The sequence below is a fragment of the Mycothermus thermophilus genome, assembly GCF_041956435.1.
Source record: "Mycothermus thermophilus strain CBS 625.91 unplaced genomic scaffold VTJ04scaffold_4, whole genome shotgun sequence".
Lineage (NCBI taxonomy): Eukaryota > Fungi > Ascomycota > Sordariomycetes > Sordariales > Chaetomiaceae > Mycothermus > Mycothermus thermophilus.
Window position 1 is genome coordinate 2272947 of NW_027191430.1, and position 26553 is coordinate 2299499.

A 26553-nucleotide genomic window follows, 5' to 3' on the forward strand; every position below is an offset into this window, starting at 1 on the left:
ACTCATCATTGCATGCGCCTTTAAGGTTGGCCCTGTACCTAGTTGCCCTGCGACCCTCTCCGCCATTCAGAGGCCGGCTTCATCCATGGGCCCCCAGACGCAGGGCATGCAAGGGTTTGCCAGTCCCCAGCCACTGTTCATGCATCTCATCGCGTCTTCACCGACTTCGTGGTCTCCCCTGAAGCCAGTCATTTTGTTGCTGCTCTCGGAAACCTGCCCACATCCCGCCAAGTACCTCATCCATCTATGGTTCGCGGGCGTCATGGAGGCCGGGAAGACAACGCCATGACGATCCCGTCGATCATCTACAGACCTAGGTACTCCTCCGTACACTATTCCGTACCGGCCTCTCTCCTCGTCTTGCCCCGCGCCTCTTCTGACGAGGACTTATTCCCGGCCGGGCCCCTCGTTGGACCGACGTCGACCTCCGGGAACTTCCCAATTGCCCGCCTCTGATTCGTCGGCTCACCTCAAACGACGTATGAGTCGCATGTCAGCGGGAAGGTTTCCAGAACCACCACCACTTCGCTCTCTCTGTCTCCAACGCGACCCAGCGACGGAGATGCGGGACGGCGAGTCGCCCACGGCTCCGGGCTGCATCTGGCCCACCACCATGCGCGTCGCGCCAAAGAAAAATCCCCTCTCCAAAACTCTGCAGGACAATTCGGACACTTGCGTTGTCGCCAACTTGTCCGAGCCGATGCCATTCCCCCGCTTTCAACTGCAATGGCCTATGTAGCTCGATGGCCGCCATTCTGCGAGGGACTCTGTGATGGGCTTGGCTTCGGCGACGGATTTCCACTATATGCCACATAGAGAGAGCATGGGCCGTATCATGGACATGGTCTCGCGGCTATTGTGTGCCCCTTGACATTGTTCGCCAAAGATTTCCGCCACAACCTAGCAAAGTGGCAGGTTGCTACCAACCTATCCTCTCGGTTGTTCCATACCATCGAGTCCAAAGCCGGGAGCAAGGTCACCCCGACTTGCCGTGACCGCCAGACTGAGCAGGGTGGGGTGTTGTTTGCGGGAGCTGTCCAACAACAATCACTATCACCAGGTCATCACCGAGCTGGCCTTGAGCGTGACCGTGATCCTCCAACTCTGGATGGTGAGTGGTTTGCCACAGGACTTACACACATACACACACACGAGGGGCGTCGCCGAAAAGTCCGTAAGGCGCGGCAAGGTCCGGCAAAGAGCCGGCACGTCAAGCGAGAGCTCGCATCTGGAACTCGGAACATGGCGGAGAAAACATTACAAGCTCTTCCTAACGGCGCGGCATCTCGGGCCAGCTAGGCCAGGGTCTTGACTGGCTCCCCCGACCCAAATTCGGCCGACTTATCAAACAAACATGTTTTCTCCAGGACGGTGCATCCACCCCCTTGTTGTCGGTGTGGGGTTGGCCCGACCTCTGCGGTTGTATCAAGCATCCTTGACTGGCGATGGCACACGCCAGCACATCAAGATGGGTCACACTTTGAGCCGCATCTTCCAGTGGACGCGCCTCTGGCGACCCCCTTCCTGCTCCTCCGTCCTGGCTCTCCGTCATTTCCTTGTTGCATATCCATCCGATCTAGGCATTTTGCCATCTCGTGCCCCGCAGCGTCCTTCCGGCATCTCAATAAAGCACACACAAGTCTCGCGCCGGGTGGGAGGTTCCATGGCTCCCGTCCCTATCCCCCTTTCTGCCGTCGCCTCGACTACGTAACAGGTCTTTAACAACTCATCAGTCCCCAGCTCTCACACACACCACATCACCACCCTTCAGCCCGTGGAAGAAACTTCACTTTTGACAGCTACCCTTTCTGCTACTCCTTACGTGGGGTTCTCATACCGCATCTGCTTCCTTGGGTTGGGCTCGACTGCAGCACATCTTCCAGACTTTCGGCTCCCGGTCCGCGCCATTGTTTACTTTTCTGTCCTTCGACACACTCAACTTTTATCGCTCACTCCTGGGCCCCTCTCAAACTCCCAAGGCTCGAACAAATTCTTGGCCTTTGGCACAGGAGATTCACCAACACCATGACCGGCTTCTACATCCAGTATCTTGAGAGTAAGTCATGACCCAGTTACTTAGACTCGGGTTATAATGTTTGTTTCGGAAACCCGTCTTCCTCGTTTGCCAGGAGCTCCAAACACACATATCACCCATCCGTATGAGCTGTCTAATTCCCACGTGGCTGTCACCCCCCCACTCACACTTCCTCCGATCTATGCTTCACCTTACACCCCTGCCACCGCATCGAACCCTGTCACCACCCTCATCATCCCATGTCCCGGCCCGGGCCAGTGTACATCTGGTAGGGCTGAAGAGGCGTTCATGTTAGGCCTCTATGCAGATCGCTGGGCATCGTCCGGGCCTTAACGACGCCATCTATACCCCGGGTTAGGTCCCCTAGTCGAGGCACAACGGGCCAATGGACAACAAAAACGCATGAAAAAAGCAGAACGGCTAAGCAAGGGGATTTGTTTGTCTGACACTTTTTAACAGGCCTCTGCCGGCGGCGCGGATGGCACGACCCGCTGTACGAGTGCTATCGCAGCTCGGAGGGTTACACGTGCCACGTCCTGGTCAACGGGCGCCAGTACCAGACGGATCTGGCCTACGAATCGGGGCCGCTGGCCCAGGAGAACGCCGCCATGCGCGCCTTCATGGTCTGCCGCCAGTTCTCGGTCAATGGCGGCATGCTGGCCCGCAACGGCATCGTGCAGGGCCTGCCTGCCGACGAGTCCAGGAAGTCGCGCAAGGGCTCCCGCCACCACCACATCTCGTCGTCCTCGTCGTCCTCGTCTTCGTCCTCTTCCGGCAGCGGAAGGAGCCGCTCGGGACACCACTCGAGCAGCAGCTCGACCGCGTCGTTGGAGTGAGGTGAAGGCGGATCGGGCCAACCGGAGCGGATGCCGGACCTCCTCCTCCCTTCTTGGTCCCGCCTCGGCCGTTGTGTAATGACGCGGAGATTTTCCTTCCCCTCCCTGGACTGGACTGGATCGGACTGGACGGACCCGACCCCAACTGCCGGCATCTTGCTGAGTCCTGGGATGTGAACCAACCAAGCAACGGAACCACTTCCTTGGACCGGATTGGACTATTTTTGGGCTTCCGGAACGCACTCCGTGGACCAATGATTGGACGTCAACCGTATCTTTTCTGCGGACGACCGTTCCTGGCTGGATTCTTTTATTTCCTGGCTTTTTTTCTGGACCTTATTTTGTTTTCTCTTTGTTTATTTGCTGCGATATACATCTGGCGAAGGCTTCACAGCGACACGACGAAACGGATTAACGGCCAAACTTACTACTACAAGAGCGCCAGGGCCGCGGATTTTATACCCCCCGTTTTCCCATCCATTTGATGGCAACTCCGGCACATCTTCTTTCGGGACATCTGGACTCTTCTTTCTTTCCCTTCACCGGGACTCAGCCACACTCGGAGGAGTCTAGGGGCTGTTCCGGATGTTATGCCGGCTTTATTTTCTCTTTCGTTTGTTTCCAGGTTTACGTTCCCTCACGACATGACACGACTTGACGACCGTTACGACTTTCGACACATGACTGCGCGCATTCATGACGACGATGATGACAACAAGCAATGACTTCTTTGTTTTTTTATTTCGTTTTAGACAAAGTTTCGGGACATTTGGGCAACCAACCAACCTGGAACACAACATAGGTACATGGGTACCTACCGACGTGGGAAGCAACAGGATGTGTGTGGTCCGTTGGCATGCATCATCATCAACTATCTAGCTTGGACGGCGCTCTTTCGGGTTATGGCTCATGCCTGATTCCCGGACGGAGACGCCTGGGACACAAGATGGATGGTTGGCTTTTCACGTTGATTTTTTATGAAACATCTGGGCTCACATGTCCTCTCGTTTCTTCCAACTCTGCGATTTGCGGAACACAAGAAGGATTTGTTAGCCCGGGCTTTTTTACGTTTTGTTTTCAGTTTGCGTTCCTTTCCCTCCTTTCCCCCCACAAAAAGACAAGACGCATGGGCAACACAGCAGAGACAAGATGAGCTGGACCACCACCGTGCTGGGTTTGAACAGAACCAGCCTGCTTGACGGACAAGAAGCAAGGGCATGACAAGAAGCCAGGCAACAAGCATTGGGGTTTTCTCTTTACAGAGGCAACTTTGGTGGGACTCGCTGCTGCTGCTGCTGCTGCTGCTGCTGGGAACTACCTGAGGTACTATTTGACTCACTGAGGCGTGTGCTCGTGGTGGGGATGGGCGTCATTGGCCAGATGATTGATTGCTTCCGTTATCTTTCCTCTTCCTCATCTCCTTCCTCCCTCTCTCCCATTTCTATGCATAGTCTTGTGTTTTCTTTGTTCCTGCGGACTTGGGGGTGGGGGAGAGGGACTGTGAAAAATGTGTGTAGAAAAAGTTGAGAGAGGTGTCAGTTGCTACCACAACCAGCTTTTTGTTTTTGTTGCTTTCTCGCTGGCTTTTGGTCCTCGCCTTAGGTTAGAGAGGGAGGTAAGGAACGGGGGGGAGTATCATCGTCGCGATGAGTCTTGCACATAGCTAAAAACACGGTGATGCGGAGTTTTGGGGGGGGGGAAATGGGATCACGTAAAAAAAGAGAAGCAAAAAAACGGAGGTTGGATGTGTCGATGCGCCAGCGTTTGTTAGCAGACGCATTGACAAAGTCTCCTGGTTGGGAGTTGGGGTGAGATGTGATGAAAAAGGGGGTGAGGTTCGTGTGTTTTCTGTTGCTTTTTTATTTCGCGTTTTTGGGCTGAGATGTTTATATCTCTTGCCATGATGATATTGTCATGACCTTGATGATGTAACGACCGTGATGACTTATGACTCTTGTTTCTTCAGTTTCATGAGCAAAAAGTTCAAGAGATTTTATTTTGATGAGTTTTACTTCTTTACCTCCATGCGAATATAAAGATCTTTTGCCACCGGGCACGTTTTTTATGTTGACTTCTCACTTGCCTGATGATGAATGAGTGTTGAGATTCACGAGAAATCTGTGAAACGAGGGACGTGAACCCGACGAGCTTGGTTGTGTAACCCATCTTTTTTTTTCATCAGAGTAGTACGTATTCCTCCTCTATGGACACACGAATTGGACCGACACACAATAATACACTCTCATTTTCACGGTTGGATCGTGATAAGTTACGTCTTAAGTCCCGGAAAGCAGGGAATGGTAACAAGTGAGAGGTGGTTGGCATATACCCCTTACGTGGTGAAGTGTCGGTAGGACGGCATTTCCCGTCCTCTGGGTACATCCACATGTCGATCTTTGTAAAACACTCAGGGGGAGGGGTTGAGGAAGCACCAAATGGGTATGCAAGAGGACAAGATGGGGGTTCCGCAGCTCCCCCACGCACATGTGTAACCAAGCCCTCCGAGTGTACTCGGTGTGATGGACCATCAGTGAAGCAAACTCAACACCACAAACCGGTGCTGAACTAATATTTCAAAGCCATCATCGGAATCGTTTTATCATCCTCAAGAGACATGACGTTGATGGGGCTGTGTGAACAGTCAGTCAGGTGACCTGGAATGAGACGCTGTCTGAATGCGGAAAGAAGCAGAGATGGATGGTGTCTGGTGGTCTGCTGTGCATCCGATCTGGTGTAACGCGCCCTGGCGGCTTCGGGAGAGATGTGCCGGCCGAATGGATTGGCGACGGTGTCGGGGCTATGGTGGGTGGTTCGACATCGGATTGAGTGAAGGCTGTACACCGAGTACGGTGTATAGGTCAGGCCTGATGTTTTTCTTCATCCAAGGCAATTCCTCGCTACTTGACATGCCACAAGTGAGGTTCTGCCTTGCTGATGGTGGCTGCTCGCTTCGGGATTAATATCCCGCGCGCGGGTTCGGGCAGCCCAATGGAAACTTCCAATTGACGTTCCATGTGACCGCGATCACGAACGCCCGGATTGTGAGCAGCACACTTCCAGGTTCGTATTGAACAAAGAGACGGGACCTATCAAGAGACATCGGCAACGTGTCCCGAAGACGGACGAGGCTGTGACTCGGCATGACGAGCGATGGGCTGGCATGATGGTGACGGGCAGTCGTCAAGGTTACGGAGTCTGTTCTCATGCATGTGGACGGCGAGTGGTTTTTGACCATGGGTGTTTGATGACATTGCCATAGGATTGACATGCATCAGAACAAGATGCCAAAAAGGAGATTGCCCCTGACTTTTTGGGAGAGCGTTGCAAAGCGACGGGACCTACCCGAGGCTGCCCTGTCCGCGATCCAATCTCGCCTTGGGGCCATGCCGGACCCTGATTGGATGCAGCCAAGGGGCATGTGGCCCGGGGAAGCCCGTGGGTCTCCGGTGGAGTGGCCGTCATCCACCGGGCCCTCCACTAACCGTCCACTGACCCTGACAGCTTGACCCTGAACGACCCTGAAAGGCCTTCCAGGCCCGCGGTGCTCATTCGGGGGCCTTCCAGGCTCGGCCAATCTGGGAAACCAAAACCCATGAATGTGGCCTGTTTGTTGAGACCCATTTTGGGAACACCGGAACCTGGAACCTACGCTAAACCTTAGAGGACCGCTACGACTCCGTACCGGCTGCTTGCCACCTCCTCTTCTTTCTTGCTGCTGTTCTTCCACCACCTACTCCATAACTATCTTCAACTTCTTCTTCACCGTCCTTCCTCCTTGCAAATCTCTCGCCTTATATACCCGAGTGAAGCGTAATAGCGTCGGGCCATCTTTCGTGCCGCATCTTCCCCGCACTTGACCGCTGCGCCCTTCTCCCCTTCTTACACTCGTTCAACAACCCCCCTTTTTTAACATTCCCTTCGCTCGACATCCGCAATCATGAAGGGTACGTGCATGCAAGCCCTCGAGTCCTGCCCCGGCTGATGACCCACGAGAGTCTCGCTGACCATGTCTTCCTTGTGCAGCCTTAATTCTCGTCGGCGGTTTCGGTACCCGCCTCCGCCCTCTCGTAGGTTGCCCCGTCCCTGATGCCCAAACACCGAGCCCTCGCTCCATCGCTCGCCCATCATGATGAGCCTTGATGTGGTGCTCTCGGCATCCATGGCTGACGCCCGGCTTCGCAGACCCTCACCATGCCGAAACCCCTCGTCGAGTTCGGCAACAAGCGCATGATCCTCCACCAGATCGAGGCCCTGGCCGCGGCAGGCGTCACAGACATTGTCCTTGCCGTCAACTACCGCCCGGACATTATGGAGAAGTACCTCGCCGAGGTGGGTTCTTCCCGACAGACGCGGAGGAGCAGGCATTGGCGCTGACATGGGATGCGTTGTTCCAGTACGAGAAGCAATTCGGCATCAACATCACCATTTCCATCGAGAACGAGCCGCTGGGCACCGCCGGCCCCCTGAAGCTCGCCGAGGCCGTGCTCAAGAAGGATGACTCGCCATTCTTTGTCCTCAACTCGGATATCACCTGCGAGTATCCCTTCAAGGAGCTGGCCGCCTTCCACAAGTCCCACGGCGATGAGGGCACCATCGTCGTGACCAAGGTCGAGGAGCCGTCCAAGTACGGCGTCGTCGTCCACAAGCCCGGCCACCCCTCCAAGATCGACCGCTTCGTCGAGAAGCCCGTCGAGTTCGTCGGCAACCGCATCAACGCCGGCATCTACATCCTCAACACCTCGGTGCTTGACCGCATCGAGCTCCGCCCGACCTCCATCGAGCAGGAAACCTTCCCCGCCATGGTGCGCGACGGCCAGCTGCACTCGTTTGATCTCGAGGGCTACTGGATGGACGTCGGCCAGCCCAAGGACTTTTTGACGGGCACCTGCCTGTACCTGTCGTCGCTGGCCAAGAAGGGCTCTAAGCTGCTGACGCCCAACACGGAGCCCTTCGTGTACGGCGGCAATGTCATGATCGACCCGTCGGCCAAGATTGGCAAGAACTGCAGGATAGGCCCCAACGTGGTGATCGGCCCGGACGTGGTGGTGGGCGACGGCGTGCGCCTACAGCGCTGCGTCCTGCTGGCGGGTTCCAAGGTGAAGGACCACGCCTGGGTCAAGAGCACCATTGTGGGCTGGAACAGCACCGTCGGCCGCTGGGCCCGCCTCGAGAACGTGACCGTCCTTGGCGACGACGTTACGATCGGCGATGAGATTTACGTCAACGGCGGCTGCGTCCTGCCGCACAAGACCATCAAGTCCAACGTGGACGTGCCCGCTATCATTATGTAAATCGCCACGGTGCGGTTTGCTCAATTGATATTTTTTTCTTTCGATGATGCCCCTGGACTTTTTATTTTCTCCTTCTTGGTGTGAACCTTTCAAGTTATTTTTTGCTGGAGTTCTATATACGCTGTTTAAACCCCCTACCTTTTGGTACACACTTTGTTCTAATCATCATCATCGTCACCCCGCACCTCACATGGAAGAAAAACCCTTGATAAAACGGGCGGCGGATGGGCTGGACTGGACTGGACACTGGAACGGAGCGCGACGGCGATAGCGGCGGCGGCGGCGGCGGCGGTGGTGGTTTTTAAGGAGAAGAGAAACACACCATCACACAACCATAAGACACACTCCCCTCTCATCACCTCTCATCTCCCCCATCTCATACTTCCTCTCGGAAGCTTTATTTCTGTTGATGAAGAAGAGGAACTATCCGCCTCATCCAAGCGAAAAATGTGGGAAGGAAAGCGAAACAGCCATTTTTGGCCCGCCGTGTGGAGGATGTTTGAGGAGAGGCCATAGACATGAAACACCGACAACATCAACAAGAGCGAAGTAATGGTGTAATGGTGTATGTTACGACTCTATGGATGGATGGATGGATGGATGGGGTTGGGGAATCGAACGTGGGCGGAACGGAACGGGAGGAAAATTCGGATTTGGATGGATGGATGGATGGATGATGATAGTGGATACGAGGGAGTTGCATGTACCTCAGCGCTCATGACAAAGGGTGCGCAGTTAGGTGACAAATGGGAGAGGTGTGATGATGTGAGTGAGGACTTGCTTGACTTGACCTTGGCCTGAAGAAGAGAGACTTTATGAGGAGGAGAGCCTTGTTTCAAGAAGTATTTGATTCAACTGGCCCTACGAGAAATTGGCCCTGTATTAGAGTACGTAATTCCCTGTCTCATCCTAGCTCTCATGCTTCAACCGACGCATATCCGACTAACCATTGCCCCGAGAAGACTGTCGTATTCAAGCATCTCGTCATTCCAACGATCGCTGGCTCATTCATGGTATCACAAAAAAGTGGCTTTTTCATCGCCAACTCCGGGGTCCCTCCTCAGCCAGAACCACACATCCTCCTGTTTCTCCCCCAGAAATCAAAGGTACTTATACCAACCAACACCGCCCGCTAATCCAACCAAATCCAATCCGCCAACTTCCTCCCCCTTCTCTACCTTCCCTTCCCCATCATCTCCCAACTCAAGACCCTTCCTCCCCATCCTCCTCATTACTCCCCTCCCTCACCCACCCCCTACTCATCTCCACCGCCTGCTCCCACTTCCTAAACATGCGATCCGCCACCTTCCTGTCCATCCTGGGCTCAAATACTTTTCTCCCTGCGCGGTTCACCTCTTTCAGGTCGTCCAGCTCCCTCCACACGCCCGTGGCCAAGCCCGCGGCGATGGCGGCGCCGAGGGCCGTGGTCTCGCGCATGGCGGGCCGGTCGACGGGGATGCCGCACACGTCGGCCTGCGTCTGCATGCACAGGTCCGAGTTGGACAGCCCGCCGTCGACGGCGAGGGATTCGAGGCGGTGCCCGGAGTCGCGGGCCATGGCTTCGAGGATGGCGCGCGTCTGGAAGCAGGTCGCTTCGAGCGTGGCGCGGGCGATGTGCGCTTTGGTGGTGTGTTGGGTGATCCCGACTGGGAGACAAACGAATGTTAGTTGGGATGGGGGAATAAGATAAAACAAGGGGGGGGGAGGGGGAAACGTACACAAAGTGCCCTTGGCATCGTCAATCCAATACGGCGCAAACAGCCCGCTAAACGCCGTCACAAACACCACGCCGCCGTTATCCGGCACCGACTCGGCCAGGGCGTTGATCTCGCTCGACTGCTTGACAAACCCGAGATTGTTGGCCAGGAACTTGACACCCGCGCCGGCGACCGCGATGCTCCCCTCGAGGGCGTAGACGGGCTTCCTGCCGCGCCCGAAATCGTACGCCACCGTCGCCAGCAAGCCGTACTTGGAGATGACGGGCTCGTGACCGACGTTGTAGAGCAAGAAGCACCCCGTGCCGTACGTGTTCTTGGCCTGGCCCGGGCTGAACCCGCACTGCCCGACGAGCGCGCTCGACTGGTCGCCGAGGCAGCCCGCGATGGGCACGCCGTCGAGGGCGCCGCCGTTGGCGACCCTTCCGAAAACTTCGGGATCGGAAGACGGGACGATGCGCGGAAGGTGGATCTTGGACTTGTCGATGCCGAAGAAGCCCAGCAGCTTGTCGTCGTACTGGAGGGTGCGCAGGTTCATGAACATTGTCCGACTCGCGTTGGTGCTGTCCGTGACGTGCACTGGCCTCTCGGCCTTTGCACCGCCGTTGAGCCGGTAGATCAGCCACGAATCGACCGTCCCAAAGGCCAACCGGCCCTCGTCATATGCTTGCTTGACAGCGGGGACGTTCTGGATCAGCCACAGCAGCTTGACGCTGCTGGGGTAGGTGGAGAGCGGCAGGCCGCAGAGGTCAAGGAGGGCGTCGGCGCCGGGTCGGGATTTGAGCTCCCGCACGAGGGCCGTGGTGCGCGTGTCGGGCCAGACGACGGCGTTGTGTAGCGGCTCGCCGGTCGTGGTGTCCCATACGATGGTGGTTTCGCGCTGGTTCGTAATCCCGATGGAGCGGATGTCGAATTTGGAGTAGCCCAGGTTGGCGAACTTGAGCATGGCTTGCTCGATGCACTCCTCGACGGAGCGGAGGAGTTCGAGGGGGTCCTGTTCATGCCATCTGGGGCGGGGAAGGAGAGTTAGGATATGTGTGAAGGGACGACAGCCGGGAGGGTGGATGCGTACCCTGACTTGGGATAGAGGTTCTCAAACTCGATCTGGTGGCTTGCGACGGGATCCCCTTCGCCGTTGAAGATGAGGAAGCGTGAGGATGTGGTGCCCTGGTCGATGCTACCGACAAACCAGTGGTGTTTCCGTTCCGCCTCGGTCTCGTGTATCCCCCGAGGGAGGTGTTCACTGGGGACAGCGTCCATGTCCCCTGTCCCGTTGGGGAGGATTCTGGGCGTGGCTGCGCGAGAGGAAGGGTTTGTTAAGGGGTCGTCGAGGTCGTCGAGATTGGGTCTGCTTTTGATGAGCTTGCCGTCATCGACGGCTGGTGGACCCGGGGTCCTAGTGTGCACCATTGTCCGCCGGAAGAAGGGGGTGGGTGTAACAGCAAGCGGCTGATGTTGGTGGAGGGAATTTGTGGGCTGGAAACGGCGTTGGTGTCTGGGGGGGTTCTCAATCCGGCGATGGACAACAAGTGTTGGTCGCTGAGCGGGAGCCGAGGCCGGGGAGCGTGAACAACGACACGGGGCTTTGGAGGGGTTAGAAACGGGATGATGGACGGTGACACTGGGGGGAGGAGGGGTACGTCATGCAAGGCGCGCCCTCTTTGAGGTGATGATGGTGTTCGTACGGATGGAGTAAGAGTGAGAGAAGGTCTTGAGGTGTGCGTCGGCCGACCGCCTGCAGGCTGTTACCTCATGGACTATTGCGGCATGTCGAGAGAGTGCGCGCCAAACGGGCGGCAACACGCGCATGGCTCCGGCTGGCGCTTGCCGATCTTATATCTGAGGGGGTCATTTGCTCGGGCGGGAGGACGGGATGTCCTTCTAGCTTCGTCGCCGTTGCCGAATCCTGCGTTTCTGGGTCTCCCGTTTTGCGGGGTGAGGTCTATCAACAGGGGTCCGTCAGGGCCTGGACGGCCCCTATTGGCGGAAGTTTTGCGGGGAAGCCCCTCTGTCTTGGGGGGGATCTTGCATGTGATTCCGGAATATCTACTTCGGCCGGACATCATATGCATCCAGAGCCCCGCATCATCTCTGATCCAGGATACCCATCTGCGGATGCTTGGACTCAAGGAGAGTCATGAAAACAAAAGTCAGGCTCGGTTACGAACACTTGTCTTCTGCCCCTTATGTTCTGAGTATCTCAGTCGAGGGCAGTCCTTCCTGACCTATCTAACCCGAACTCTCCCCGACGTAACCAAGACAGGACTTGACATTCTCAACGAAGATCCCAGGGATGCTTCTGGGAATGCCAACTTGGAGTAATTCGCCTGGTCATGGCCCTATTGACCCAGGTCTCCCTGGACACTCAGCTAAGACACTACAGTCTTGACGTTGTCAAGCGCATCAGTGTTATCCAGCCCCTGAACGAAGCGCATTGCTCGACCTGGATAACCCCAGTCGAATTTCTCAAGACTGGCGATGACTTGTGATGTTCAGAAGTCCTCCCAGGGGGGCCATTGAAATCAGCCCCTTCCATTCCGGACAATGATATCTCCCACTTGATGATGCGCCGCCGGCAGGTATAAATACACATCCATGACTTCCTCACACTTCATGTCTCCGGTCCTGGCTTTGGTGCTCGCAACAGTGCCACAGGTCCTTGTCATGGAAGTAAAGGAAAAAATGAAAGAAAAAAAAGGAAAGAAAAAAATGAAAGGGAAACCAAGAAAAACAAGGAAAGAAGGAAAGAGACAAAAAGAGAAAAGAAGGGAGCAAGAGAAAAACAAGATCAGATACCGCAAGAGACCAAAAGAAGATGAATGCACTTCTGATGAACCGGGCGGGGGCAAACAGCCTTTTACCAAGTACCAGGTGTGACTGGCATTTCGTACCCATCATTCCGTGGGTTAACAAACCTCTACGCGCATCACTGTGTCGTGACCACGATCATGACACAGAAATGGTACCCGGCATGTTAGACACTGAGGATTTCAACCCCGTCAAGGATTGGGATTGGATTCCCGGAACGATCGACGGATGCCGTTTGAGGGACTCATGACGGTGCGCGCCATCATCCACGGCAATCTACCGTGCTGCTGGGGACGGAGTTCCTACAGCGGCACGGTTTGGTGATCGACTACACGAAGCAGGAGATCACGATCCAGCCATGCCTTGGACTGAAGGTACCATTCGAGTCCGAGGCAAACCGCAAAAGTCAATCCCCAGGAGAGAAAAGATCAAGATCGACATGCGCTTCACCAAGACAACGATGCACAACTTCCTGTCGGTGGGATAGGAAACTGCCCGGAAGCATTCCACTTAGACCAGACCCTGAGAGCGAGCCACGGGACATCTTGTAGGGTGACGTATTAAATACGGTGGGTGTTGCGAGACAGAAATGGAGCCAGAGAAGGAAAGAAAAATAAAGAGAAGAAAAGAATATGAATTACGTACTATTCAAAAAAAATCAAAAGAAGAAAAACAAAAAGAATGAAAAATGAACGCGTCCCAAACCAGCTCAGCACTCCGTACATGACTCTCGGGGATCTCGCAGTTGGATGGCCAGTCGGGCTCGTTCAGTGTCGCTCTGAACTCAATGTTGCCTGGCCAAATGGCTTTGGGCGTACTCCCTGGCTATGCCACCCAGGAGGTCGGCTCTCTTGTCCTGTCGATCGATCAGACGTTGTAGTAACGGGCCATGGCTTCTGTGACTGCCTGCTCCTCGGCTCCTCGCTGCATCTGCTCCATGGTTTCGTCGATGCCACGGCGAATAGCCGGACATAGTTTCACGCCGCCCAGGGGCTGGTCAGCCCGGAAGTGAAAAGAAAAGTAAAAGGAAATAGAAACAATAAAAAGGAAAAGAAAAAGAAGAAGAGAAACAATAAGAATGAAAGGAAGAAAAGAAGAATAAGAAGAAAGAAAAGTCGAGACAAACAACCGATTACCAAAACAGGCAACTCCCCACTTACACCAACCCCAACCCGAACCCTCCAATTCCACCCACCCACCAACCCAACCAACCCGGACAGGGCCGACCGCCCACAAAGGAAAGAGCGGCAAAACTCAAAAACTCAAAAATCAACCACACCTGCCCAGAAAATAAAAAATTCGTTTTCTCAAACCCCAACCCTGACCAATCCCATATACAGATTAGGAGATCTAGACATATAAGTCTAAAAAAGAAAAAAGAGAAGCCAATCGCAGGATCGGGAATTGAGCCCGATGCGGGGGTCGAACCCGCAACCTTGAGATGGGTGATACCCTCCTATTGCTAAGAGTCTCACGCTCTACCGATTGAGCTAACCGGGCCTTAGCTCGCCTTTGAGTTGTTGGAGTACCGGGGCGGATGCGGGAATTTTGTGGCTTGTGGAAGAGAGGGTGGGATCGGAGGGTCGGATCGGATGGGACGGTTTGTGGGTGTGGTGGGTGTGGATAGCGGCGGGGTTGGGTTGGGGTTTCACTTTGGACGGGCCTGGGGACGGTACGACGACGGTGGGGTGGGGGGGTTTGATTCCCCTAGTTCAGACAAAACCGGGACGGATAGTACAGTACAGACATCAACTAGTTATTCTGAGAAGCTGGGCTCGGGACTGTGAGACGCATACTAAGTATATCACAGTATTTAACTTTCCATTATGGCTAGCTGTACATTATAGTATTTTTGGATGGTAGTTTAACCCGTTCTATAGGTGGTTATCCATAAAGCATCAAAATCAGAAGAGTTGGGTATCCTTTCCTCGACAACAACGCCAATATACAACAAGCCCAGCCATCAGGACGCATCTCCAGCCTTCCTTCGATGCGCCCATCCCATAAAATCCACATGATACAAGCTTTTTGCCTGGGTGGCCATTCAAAGCCAGGCCAGAGAACCTCAGCAATAACCATCTTGCCCACATCACGCCATCGCAACCGCCACATCCCCGCCCTCCTTCTTCTTCTGAATCTTCTTCCAGCTCAGGCCACACGCCGCCGCGAACGCGGCGCACGCGCACGCCACGGTGATGAAGAACGAATTCCGCAGGCCGTCCAAGTACGCGGTCAGCACGGGGGTCAGGAGCTGGCTGGCGCCCAAGCGCTCCAGGACCTGCGGGATCTCGTTGGCGCCGCTGTGGATGAAGATGGCGGCGGGCAGGCCGGGCGCGGTCTCGGCGAGGCCGTCCGTCAGGCCGTTTTGGAAGACGGCCTGCGCGACGGCGATGAAGATGGCGCCGCCGAGCGCCTGGAAGAATTGCACGCAGGCGGTCGCCTGCGGGATCCACTCGTGCGAGACGCTGTTTTGCACGACGAGGACACCGGTTTGGAAGCCCACGCCGATGCCGAGGCCTAGAGAGGTGAGTTTGTTAGTATCAGGCTAGAGAGGTTGTTGGTCGAGGAGGAGGGGAAAGAAAAAAAAAAACTTACCGGCAACGACCTGATACCCGAACCAGACGCGCAGGGGGCTGTCGAGCTGGAAGGTGGTGATCAACCCGGAGCCGACGGCAAAGAGGGCCATGGACGGCAGGATGAAGGGGTTGTAGTACCCGACGAGGGTGATCAGGCCGCCCGACAGGACCGAGGTGATGACGACGGCGATGAGCATGGGCAGCAGCTTAATGCCCGCCTGGACGGCCGTGTCGCCCTGGATGGCCTGGAAGTAGAGCGAGATGTAGTAGACGAGCGGGAAGAAGCCGGCACCAAAGAAGAAGCAGAACAGCATGGCGCACACCACGTCCTTGTTCTTGAACAGCCGCGGCGGCAGCGTGCCCTGGTCGCCCTTCCAGATCTGGATGCCGATGAAGACGATAATCATCAGCCCGAAGCCGACAAACAGCCCGATGATGACGGAGCTGTTCCACGGGTGCTCGGTGCCACCCCACTGCAGCGCCAGGAGCAGGCAGACCACCGCGGGGATGAGCATCGCCGTGCCGGGCAGGTCGAGGCGCAGGATGCGCTGCATGACGGTCAAGTTCTCGTTCCGCTTCTGCTTGATGTGCAGCACCAGGAAAATTGCCAGCATGGCCGCGCCGCCGAGAGGGAGGTTGATGTAGAAGCACCACCGCCAGGTAATATGGTCCGTGAACGCGCCGCCCAGAAGAGGTCCCGCGACGCTGGCAATCCCCCACATGGCGCCGACCAGCCCAAACACCGCCGGCCGCTGCCTCAGGGGGAGGGTGTAGCTGATGACGACGATACCGCCCGAAAACAGACCGGCCGTGCCCACACCGGCCAGCGCGCGGCCAAAGATAAACACCTCGCTGTTGGGCGCCACGGCGCAGATCAAGCTGCCGACCTCGAACAGGAAGATGGCCGTCAGGAAGGTGTACTTGACGCTGAACATGCGGTACAGCGAGCCGTAGACGGGCTGCAGGGCCGTTGTGGTCAAGAGATACGCGGCGCCGTACCAGCCGATGTCACCGACGGACTGATACTCGCTGGTGATGGCGCCGAGGGCCGGGGCGATGATGGTCTGGTCGAGGGCGACGAGGAAGACGGAGATGCAGAGGGAAACAATGATGAGCACCAGCTTGAGGCCCTTCGGGTAGACGACGTCGGCGTCGTCGACGCCGGCGGCGCTGCCGAAGGGGTTGTCCTTGGTGGGCTGCTTCTTGAGGTCGGCGGGCTTGGGTTCTTCATCTTTGTGGTTGTGGGCGCTGCTCGGGGAGGACGCCCGCGGAGGGGTCGCCTTCTCGGGCTCGGTGTCGGTGGTCATGGCGTCTTTCTCCTTGTCTCTTCGGAACATGTCTGGGATGGGGTGATGGTGGTGTGTTGGGATGGAGAGGGTTGAAGGTTGGTGGAATTGAAGGTTGGGGTTCAGATGAGAGGAGAAAGAGATGAACAGTGTATGATGAGAGAGGCCTGGTCTGTGGTCTGTCTGCCTGAGGACAGACGATCGGGCAGGGCAGGTATTTATCTGAGATGGGCCGAAGCTATTCCCAAGCTTCACGATCCCGATCGGGTGGATCAGAAAGAACAAATCGGAACAACGTTGAGATGCAACGGAGCAACAACACAAAAGAACGGGAGACGAAATCCCAGATCTACACCGCAACGTAACGCGCAGCGTCAATCGCAGGACGCGTGGCGCTGTTGTCAAGTCAAGTGATTTGAAAACCCGCAACCCCAGAACAAGTATTCAGGCCGGGGGATCTGATGGCGCCGCGGTCCCGAACTTTTAACCCCGGCGGAGGCCGGAATCGAGCCGCAGACACAGACAGACAGACAGCGGGCTGGCCAGCCCACCAGGGGGAGGGTGTGGAAGGAAATGAGTTAGCGTTTCGCCGCTAGCACAGGCACGGAATGCGACGTCAGCGCGCTGCACGAGCTGAGGTGAAAGGGCCCAGAAGCGAGGGACACGCCAGTCCGTGACCAAGTCCGTGACAACCGCTGAATGGTTGGTTCCAGAATTGGTTGGTGGCATAGGTTGGGCTGATGGTGGATGATGCCACAAGCTCCCTGACGACGACAAGTGCAAGTGCATGCACGACGACGACGACGCCCTTGCGGAGATAGGTGGATGCAGATCACATCGGGTATGGCGACGGTGTGAAGCTGCGATAGATGCAAGATGATGCAGCATAGCCATCAGCTAGCAAAAAAACTTGTCTTCTCAAGAGCTTCTTCGAGTCTTCTACGAGGTCGGGTGGCTGGAGGCAACGTTGCGTTGACTAATCGAAATTCCTCTCTCCATCTGTTTGTCTCCTGTCGACAACCACCAAGCCTCACGAATATCCCGTCCGGAATCGAACCTGAATAGTGTAGACTCATTCCTTTGCATATCCCGCTTCGAAAATCCCAAGAAAAAAACACGGCCCGAGCTATGCATCTCCTGCTGACCACCTCCGCAGAGGTATCAGCGGTACCGAGTGCTCCTTGTAGGGCTCCAGGCTCAGCATACGTCATCCGGCAGTTGGCCCACGCTGTAGTGTTGCGTGGATACAACCCGGAGATAACCCACCTGAAAACGAAAAAAAAGTGAAGACAAAGCCTTGTCCATCCATAGGAAAAGCTCCTAACGCAACTCCTGACCAAGGGCAAACAACCTAGAGTAAAAAGAAGGAGACAAATACGGAGTAGGTTAGGGAGTGCCACATCATCGCCTTGCGCCCACATAGATCTTCATCCCTGGGTTGCTTGCGTAATCAAGTCCCCAGACCTAAACCACTGGTACGGATATGCGAAGAAGAAACAAGCGAGACCTCCACACTCTTGCGCGTCTGTGTGAATCATCTCATCAAACTTGCTTGTTTGTCAGTATGTACAGACGTATGTACGGAGCATGGAAATAGGGATGAAGATGTAACATTAGTTCTCGGTGCTCGGTCCCCGACCCTCGGTCTCGGGACTCGGGGGCGTCCAACCCCCGATGTCTGTGTCACTTTTCTGAATGAACTCAAATCCCAAGCCCCCCTTGAAGCCCAACTCATCATCAGGACATCGAGAACATAGCAGTAGAGTGCAAAATGCAGAGCACAACAGAAGCAGAACAACAAGAGAGAAAAACAGCTCTCACCTGCCAATGCAAACTTTGACTCCTGAGAAAGGCAAACACCACCATTGGCCCAAATGCGACGTCTATCTGAAAGCAAGCAAAGCCACCACCACCACCATCACCACCACGGCCGCCGCGGCCGCCGCGAACTTGCCCAAGACCCGACGGGACCCAACCCACCGGCACCTCCCTCCCGGGCGCTCCCCCACCCAACTGACCACAGCACTCGGCCCTTGCATTTCACTTTTCCACTTGTCTCAGTTCCCCCATCCCGGAGAGGGAGAAATTTCCCATCCCCGGCTCCCGGGCTCTGCGCCAGCAGATTGACAGATTCACAGATTCCCCGATCGGGGAGAAGTTGCGCCGAGCCCCGACTCAATTCGTTCCGACGGGATGGAGTGGGTCCCTCTTTGTCCGGGCCCGCGGCGCCCGCGCGGTCCATCCAAAAGGGGCATCCGGCGCGGGGCCCGTGGGCGGGTGGGTTTATCCCGGTGGGTTGGGTCCGAAACAAAAAGCTTGTTTTCCGTCCCGGACGAGGGTCCAGGGTTCCGATGGATCCCGATCCGGCCCCGGCTCCCGGTCTTGGGTCGGGATGAGACCAAGCGCCAAGGGCCGGATGGATAGTCTGAGGGTTCCACCGAGCATCGCCGGGCCCGACAGCTCGCTGGAGAGACTTCAACGTTGCATACACGAAGAAGATTATGAGAGGCGGAGATGCGGAAACAAGTTCGTCTAGACTTGCTAGGACATGCTTCGTACATACCGCTGCGCGATATTCCAGCCTCAGGACATTAATAATTAGGTGGTATCACAGGAATTCGACTCCGTATTCTGTCTGACTCATCGACAATTCTTTCCATTGTCTGGGCAGGTAGGTGGTATTGTTCTCTGCGGCAGAATCCTCCGTCCAACATCTATAGGTAGTAGTAACATCACAACCTCCGAACACCAAACACCAAGACAGATGACAAAAACAACCAACAAAACAGCCAATCCCCCAACCAACCATCCCCTCCAGCCTACTTCCGATTCCTCGTCTTCTTCTGCGTCGTCTGACTCTCCTCCTCCACCTCATCCTCCCCCTTCTTCAAATCCTCCGTCAACCCCCACTCCTCGCGGTCATACCAGTCCTCGCCGTCCGACATGTCCCTGTTGGGCCCGCAGTGCGCCTCCGCCTTGGCCCAGCTGAGCACCGTCTTGCGCAGGCGGTCCGCCCGCAGCAGGCCCTGCGCGAGCCGCTGCGCGCCCCGGCAGATTTCTTCCTGTTTCTGGACGTAGAGCAACAAGAGCCGGCGGACCTCTTCGGCTTCCTGTTCTGGTAGACCCAGGTCCCGGTCGGGATGGGCCTGCGGGGGCAGGTGGAAGAGCGGGTGGATGAAGAGCTCGTCGATGAGGGCGGCGTCTTCTTCGGCGGTGGGCGGGTCGAAGGTGGACGAGATGGCTGCGACCGTGGCGGCGGCGGCGGTGGTGGTGGATGGTGGGCCAGGAGGAGGTGTTGGGTTTGGCGCGTCGCCGGCCGAGGGACCGTCTGTAGGTTTTGTTGTAGCCGAGTTGTTTGCGTCTGGCGCCGGCGCCTCGGCCATCTCGACGTCGTCTTTGGTGGCGTTGTTGCTTTCTGCGTTGGCAGGCTCGGGTTTCTCCTGGCTTGGCTCCCCGCTTGCTTGGTTGCCATCGCCTTGTGGTTGTGTCTTGTCGTTGGTTTTGGACTCTTCCGAGTTGCCATTCACAACCGGCCCATCCGCATCTGGCAGCGTTTCGTCGTCTTGCGTCTTGGTTTCTGACTTCTTATCCTGCTCTGCACCGTCCGCCGCTTGCGAGGTTTGCGCCTCCTGTCCATCCGGCCCGGCCTCTGCCGCCGGCTGCTTCGTCTCGGCTGTCTTGTCGGTGTCCGTAGTTCCATTCGTAGTCGGGACTGTCCCTGCGGGGCGCACCCGAGGCCGGTTGAAAAAGCTCACCGTGTCGCTAAACAATTTCGCATCCTCATCGTCCGGAGCCGCCATGAGCCCGCACGGCGCCCACGTGTTGTCGCCCATCAGCTTGGTCAGCAGGGGCTTGGCCTTCCACAGGGCCTTGTTCTCCTTGTGCATCAGCGTTATGGCCTGCTGGACCAGCTCCGTCAAGGCGGTGGATGTGAAGGGCCGCGATAGCGTCGGGTGAGTGGGCAGATCGGTGACGGAGGTGAGAGGGGCGAGAAGCTGCTCGATGTGGATGGAGGAGTAGGGATTGCTCTCAACGGCGGCGGCTATGGCTTCCTGGACCTGCTCGTCGTCGTCGTACTCGCTGTCGATGTCGTAGCCGTCCTCGTCGATCAGGGGCGGGTTGCGGTGGATGATGGGACGGTGGTAGCCTGCGTGTTCGGCCATCTCCTTGTATGCGATATGGCCGGCGGCGGAGGAGAGACGGCCCTGGTGGACAAAGCGTGCGCGTTTCTTGAGCTTGTTGCCGCGGTTTGTGGTCTGCTCAATGGACGAGTCCGAGTCCGAGTCTAGATGCAGGGGATGGCGGCAGTGGTTAGAGTTGCCCGGTTTGGGGGAGGAAGACAACAAACTGACCATAGGCAGACCGCTTCAAGGTCCTGCGGAGAGCGAGGACCGTCTCCATAATGGCCTGTTGTTGTGATGTCATGTTTGCGTGGAGCGCATGTGTGTGTGGTGGTCAATGAGGGTTGATGTCTGCAAGGCTGATGATGGCAGAATGACGGACGGAGCAAGCGCCTGCAAGAACGAGACGATGCGCGAGGCGAGGCGAGGCGCAGGTACAGAAGGCGGACAGACACGGCAGAAAGAGGGTCAATTCTGCAAGTGGGTCCATCTCTGATCCTGTTCCTGGCCCCGTCTTGGCATGATCTATGCCAAGAACTCCCCGCCAAACCAAGCTCCAGGTGAGCTTCGTCTTCAACGTCAACTCTTCGGCTCTTGCATCATCGTCATCCATCATCAGACCAGGCCACACCTCACCACAACACAACACAACACCAGATCAAAACCCGTGGCCAACCCAGCAATCCAATCGCCAACCTACCACTCCAAACTCAACCAACAACACCTTCATTTCCATTCAATTGATTCTTTCCCAGTCCTTACCATGTCGTGGCCCCACGGAGACGGAGACGACCGTCTCCCTCCGACCGACAGCCCCGATGCCTTCTCTGATTCCGCCGTCTACAATCCTGACCGTCCAACCTCCCTCCATCAAATCGCCACGTTGGGCCCCGATGGCCGTTTGGTCTCCGTGACCGAGGAACAGGCCCAGACCTCCCTGCGTCTGATGAGCATGCGCTTCGACGACTTGCCTCAGCTCCCCTTCTTCGCTCCCTGGTTCGGCCTCACCACCTCCTGGCATAGAAGCGAGGTCGGAAAGGCCCTTGGCCAGCTTTCTGCCGTGGCCGGTCGTCCCCTGGACCCCACCGAGGCTGACCTCATCGCTTACTACCGCTCCGTCGCCTGCCGCCGCCAAACCTGGGCCTCGCCCCTTGTCGCCTTCGGCACCGCCTACATGACCTATCGCGGCCGGGACACCTTCCGCTTCCCCTTTTACACCCCCAAGGCTTCTTGGTTCAACCCCATGTCTTTTCCAAGCCGCACGAGATCCATCGCCAAGGGAACCCCTGCCGTCATGATATGGCATGCCCTGCGCTTCACGGCCTATTACACCATCTTCAAAACTTTCGTCGCTCCCTTTGTTCACTCGTATGCCCTGACCTCCTTCGCTGCGAGCGTTACCTTCGACAAGAGGCTTCAAGCCGTCCGCAATAGAGAGAATAGGAATAAACAAAACATCCTTTTCCCCAGCACTAGGGAGAGCACACAAGCCTCAGGTGCCGCTGGCTCTGCGGCGCCATCATCACGTTGGGGAGCGCCATCACAACAGCCGCCGCAAACAACGTCGCCGTGGGCCGAACCACCCCCGGGGCAAGATGCACCGCACCAAGACATCCCGCCGCAGCAAGACCCGCAAGGGTTCGGCGACGACTACGTCTTCGACGACGCCTCTCCCGTGTCTCCGGCGCAGCGGGCCCCCGTCCGGCGTCCTCCGCTTGGTGTGCAACAGCAGCAGCAACAGCCTGAAAACGACGGACTGTCGGCCTGGGAACGCATCCGGCGACAGGCCAAGGCGGAGGAGGGCGCGCCGTGGAACCCGCCACCGCAGCAACGAGGCGTGCCCCGCGTACAACAGCAGAAGCAGCAGGAGAGTTATGTTGTGGATTCGGCAGAGGCGGAGAAGGCGTACGCTAGGGAGCAGGCGCAGAAGGAGTTTGATGAGATGTTGGAGCGGGAGAGGAGGGCTGCGTCGGGGGAGGAGGGGTCGCGGAAGTAATTTCTTGATAATGGTTGGTCGTCTACGACTGTACATAAGTGGTGGTGGGAAAGCTCTAATGTTGAAAACGGATTTGATTCGATTGGTTCTACTATCCATCTCGTCTCTAGTGCTGTTGTGAATTGTATGTATACTACATGTCCAGCTAGATGCCTTGATCATTCAACCCCAACAACCCCATCCTCAACCCCGTCCCCCACCAAACACCCTCACCGGATGCGCCTCGGTATTAAACAACCAACCATTCTTCATCCCCGGACCTTTCACCTGCCACTCCTCCTCCTCCGCGAAAATGAGATAGGCATACTTCAGCACTTCCGCAAACCAGAAACTCTCTTGAAAGTCCAGATAGCCGCCCCCGCCGGGAGCGTTCACGTCCCGCACGGCCGAGTACCCGCTCCCCGCGCGACAGGTGCGATTCACAGCGGTGAATGCTGCCCACGCCCAGTCTTGGTATTTGGGGTCGGCCGTCGCGCGGTAGGCGTGGTAGTAGCTCTCGATGACCTCGGGACGGAGGAGGTAGGTGGGATTGAGGATCCAGAACCCGCCGGAGGTGGTGGTGGAGAGGGAGGGTGGGGGGTTGGAGAGTGGTGGTGATGAGGGAGGTGGTGCGTCCTCGGAGGAAGAGGAGGAGGACGATGAGTTGGAAGAAGAGGAGGAGGTTTGGGCATCAGCAGCAGCTTCCGCAGCATCCCTCCACGCGAAACTCTCCGGCCCGATCCCCGTCGCCGTCGCTGCATACGTCGCGTGGCATCCCTCCACCAAGTCCAACCCCAACCGCACCAGGCGGGGCTTGTCCAGCACCAGGCCTCCAAGAATAAAATTCCCCGCGTGGAAGCAGGCGAGGTGCTGCGAGGCAAACCGCAGCTTGCGGCCCTGCCACCCGGCGAGGAATGTTAGGTCTGGACGGGACGCGGGGTGCGAGACGAGGTGTTTTGCTGATGATTCGGCGGCTGCGAGCCACCGGGATTTGTACACGCTGAAGCGGGACGGGGAGTAGATGTAAGTTTTGAGAAGGTACTCGTAGAAGCTGTCCGCCCCGCCGCCCCAGCTGCCGTGGTTGTCGAGGAAGAGGCCGTCCGAGAGGCGGATGTGGCTGCCCAGCAGGCCGGGGAAGGGTTCCGCCTCGGCTAGGCCATCGCCGTCGTCGTTGGAGGAGGAGAAGGAAGGTTTGGGATGCAAGAGGTGCTCCTCGGCGCGCTGGGCGAGGGAGGCGTACAGGGAATTGTTGGTCAGGTCGGACAGACGGGTCCATTCGAGCACGAGGGTGCCGGCGGTGGCGAGGCTGGTGAAGGTCGACCCGGCTTTGCGGGGCGGGGAGAGGTAGACGTGGTTGTCGGGGATGCCGGAGGGGGTGTCGAAGGCGATGGCGAGGTTGTTGGCGAGGCGGACGGCTTGGGTGAGGAGGGAATCGACGAGGGAGGAAGGGGGGCGGTATTTGGTCTTTAACGGGCCGGTGAGGAGGTCGTATGCTAGGCACACTACTCGTCAACAAAACCATCATCTACTACTACCCTACAACACAAACATCATAACCAGATCCCCCCAACTAACCCGAGAGTAAACCGCCCAAGTAGCGGATGGTGGTCTCAAACACCGACACCACCTCCTCCCCATCCCCGCCAGTCCTATCGAAATCGATCCGCGGCACATACTCCAAAATCTGCCCCGCCACCTCCCACTCCCCCATCACCAGCGCCGTGCTCAGCGCATCGATGGCGCTCGCGCCCCACCCGTTGCGGTCGTCTGCGTAGCTGTTCGTCACGGGCCGCAGCGAGTCGTGCGGAAAGGCGTGTTTGTAGTAGCCGTCCCACGACACGCGGAAGGCCTGGCGCACGGCGTCGGCGCGGGTGCGGTTCGGGGTGTATGTCGGTGGTTGGGAGAGGTGATCGGCGCGAGGATGGTGGTGGTGGGAGGTAGGTGATGCGGAGGTGGGAGTGGTGAAGAGGAGAAGGAGGACCGAGATGGCTTGGAGGAGGAGGAAAAAGGGTGGTATGAGCATGGTGGGCAACCGGGCTGTTGCTGACGGAGAGGGGAAGGAGAGGGAGAGTGAAAGAGGTAGAGAGAGGGCGGGAGAGTGAGTGTGGAAGAGAAGGAGGTGAGGAATGTTTTATTTATGATATTTGTACGAGTAGGCTCTGTGGCATCTAGTTCTTTTGTAAAAAAGAAGTCTCGGTGTACTGGAAAATACAAGATTCCGGCGTGGCCAATCCCGAAAGAAATGACAGATGAGATGAAATGGAACTAAGTCTGAGTGGCTCACCGAGGTGTGCTTTATTGTACATAGGTATTTACTTTGTACAGATCATGTCGAAGAGAGGCTCTCGGGTGTCAACTGTTTCTCAAGACCCAACCTGATCCAATTGCCTCCTTCTCGGTCAGCCAAGAGAGGACCTGAAGATGTCACTTAGGTACCTGCAACCCTTAGGCCGAGAAGCAGGACGGGGCAGGTCATCCCAAGTACAGCAGCACATCCCCTCGAGATTGGACCATGAAGTCATTGGACGTGATGCCGAGCATTGTGGCCCCTCGAAAGAGCATACCACCTCGGTCAACCTCCGGGTATATCTCCCCCTTTATAGGAGTTAAAAGAACGGCCTCATGGTCAGCCAGATCGTGTCATGGGCTTGTAGAAAGCGGCCGGTTGGAGAGGGATCGCGATCCCAGTGTAAGTGGTACGCCGTGAATGGGAGAGGGGTGACGCTGACACAGAGCTGAGTTATTCTGGAAGCATGGGAAGTTGGTGCCTGGAAGTTTGGAGGCAAGAATATCTTCCCTCCGTGACTGGAGGACACGGAAACCGGACATATTCCGTCTGGTCTCTGGGATGGTTTTTAGGATTGTCGTTATTTCGTCTGGATGAGAAGCTCTTAGTATGCCCAAGCCACGGACGGGAATTGGAATTGTACGAGCACAGCTTACGAGTATTGGCACAAAAGGGCCCAGAAAAGAGACGAGAGATTCATAAGTTATTCTATCCCAAGCGTCTATCACAGCAAAAGACACTATAGTGTCCACGTTTTCGGCTCCAATTCCAATCCAATTTGAGCCGGTTCAAAACCAGACCACCAAGACCAGCCCCATCACCATTCTCGCGATACCTCTCGTCGTCGTCCGATACACACCCAGCCCGCCAAGCAACACTTTCATCTATCCCGAGGAAAACATTGGTCCCCATGCCTCACAATGCAGTATCCCGGCTTGGTGGTGACGGCAACCAACACTTGCTCCCTCGGCAGAGTCGTGAGAATGTTGGACAGCAAAGCGAAGACGGTTCTTCCATTCATCCGTTACAAAATTCGGCTGTCGTCCTGTCCTGGCCAAGAATGCCGTCCTATCTTGGGCTGTGTGGCACAGCCAATCTATCATCTCGGGCTTCTTTGTGGGATTAAATACTTAGTATGTCCAGACCTGTGATTAAGGATCCAAGCATACCTGACACAGGATTATCCAACACGAATCCCGCAGACCTGCCTGCCGGTCTCTCTCCATTCAAGCCATCATCATCAAACGACATCCACGGGAGTTGTGGGATAGGTAGGTACGCCGTCCTGGGAGGTTACCAGCCTGGTCCCCCGCTCTCGTCACAACCAACTATCCACCTGCACCCACCCGCTCCCGCAAGCAGCAGTGCAACCAGCCACCCACACGTGGCTTGCAGAGCACACGACCGCCTTGCATTCCCCAACAGCAGTGCAACACCTCCAACGCTATCCCCGCCGCTGCAGGTTTTGGGTGTGTTGACGTGTGCCGCCCGAGAGGAGGGAGTCGGCCGTTCCTCCGCTCGTGGGTAACTCGCCGATACTGTGTGGCCACTGCAGCAGCAGCAGCAGTAGGAGTAGACTGTGCGTATGCACCCCCCCCCCCCCCTCCTCCCTCGCGGTGTCGT

At 56.7% G+C, this 26553-nt stretch overlaps 7 protein-coding genes and 1 non-coding gene across 8 annotated transcripts; 3 read left to right on the top strand and 5 right to left on the bottom strand.

Annotated features, from left to right (window-relative positions):
• Positions 1–2025: 2025 nt before the first annotated feature.
• Positions 2026–2871, top strand: VTJ04DRAFT_6571 (uncharacterized protein; the record flags this gene model as incomplete). The annotated part of the gene is made up of 2 exons (XM_069364805.1): positions 2026–2056; positions 2495–2871. 2 exons carry the CDS (start codon positions 2026–2028, stop codon positions 2869–2871), a joined length of 408 nt encoding a protein of 135 aa, XP_069218595.1.
• Positions 2872–6808: 3937 nt separating this feature from the next.
• VTJ04DRAFT_6572 (uncharacterized protein) lies at positions 6809–8162 on the top strand (the record flags this gene model as incomplete). The annotated part of the gene is made up of 4 exons (XM_069364806.1): positions 6809–6815; positions 6895–6938; positions 7054–7200; positions 7266–8162. 4 exons carry the CDS (start codon positions 6809–6811, stop codon positions 8160–8162), a joined length of 1095 nt encoding a protein of 364 aa, XP_069218596.1.
• A 1203-nt stretch (positions 8163–9365) lies between these two features.
• VTJ04DRAFT_6573 (uncharacterized protein) lies at positions 9366–11287 on the bottom strand (the record flags this gene model as incomplete). The annotated part of the gene is made up of 3 exons (XM_069364807.1): positions 9366–9808; positions 9881–10884; positions 10950–11287. 3 exons carry the CDS (start codon positions 11285–11287, stop codon positions 9366–9368), a joined length of 1785 nt encoding a protein of 594 aa, XP_069218597.1.
• Positions 11288–14092: 2805 nt separating this feature from the next.
• Positions 14093–14185, bottom strand: VTJ04DRAFT_t86. The gene has a single exon. It is a non-coding gene; the product is annotated as a tRNA-Lys (tRNA).
• A 589-nt stretch (positions 14186–14774) lies between these two features.
• On the bottom strand, positions 14775–16598 carry VTJ04DRAFT_6574 (uncharacterized protein; the record flags this gene model as incomplete). Its single annotated transcript, XM_069364808.1, has 2 exons — positions 14775–15202; positions 15281–16598. 2 exons carry the CDS (start codon positions 16596–16598, stop codon positions 14775–14777), a joined length of 1746 nt encoding a protein of 581 aa, XP_069218598.1.
• A 2768-nt stretch (positions 16599–19366) lies between these two features.
• On the bottom strand, positions 19367–20972 carry VTJ04DRAFT_6575 (uncharacterized protein; the record flags this gene model as incomplete). The annotated part of the gene is made up of 2 exons (XM_069364809.1): positions 19367–20832; positions 20900–20972. The coding sequence occupies 2 exons, from the start codon at positions 20970–20972 to the stop codon at positions 19367–19369; spliced, it is 1539 nt and encodes a 512-aa protein (XP_069218599.1).
• Positions 20973–21431: 459 nt separating this feature from the next.
• On the top strand, positions 21432–22664 carry VTJ04DRAFT_6576 (uncharacterized protein; the record flags this gene model as incomplete). The annotated part of the gene is made up of 1 exon (XM_069364810.1): positions 21432–22664. The coding sequence occupies one exon, from the start codon at positions 21432–21434 to the stop codon at positions 22662–22664; it is 1233 nt and encodes a 410-aa protein (XP_069218600.1).
• Positions 22665–22847: 183 nt separating this feature from the next.
• VTJ04DRAFT_6577 (uncharacterized protein) lies at positions 22848–24666 on the bottom strand (the record flags this gene model as incomplete). Its single annotated transcript, XM_069364811.1, has 2 exons — positions 22848–24136; positions 24219–24666. The coding sequence occupies 2 exons, from the start codon at positions 24664–24666 to the stop codon at positions 22848–22850; spliced, it is 1737 nt and encodes a 578-aa protein (XP_069218601.1).
• Between the last annotated feature and the right edge of the window lie 1887 nt (positions 24667–26553).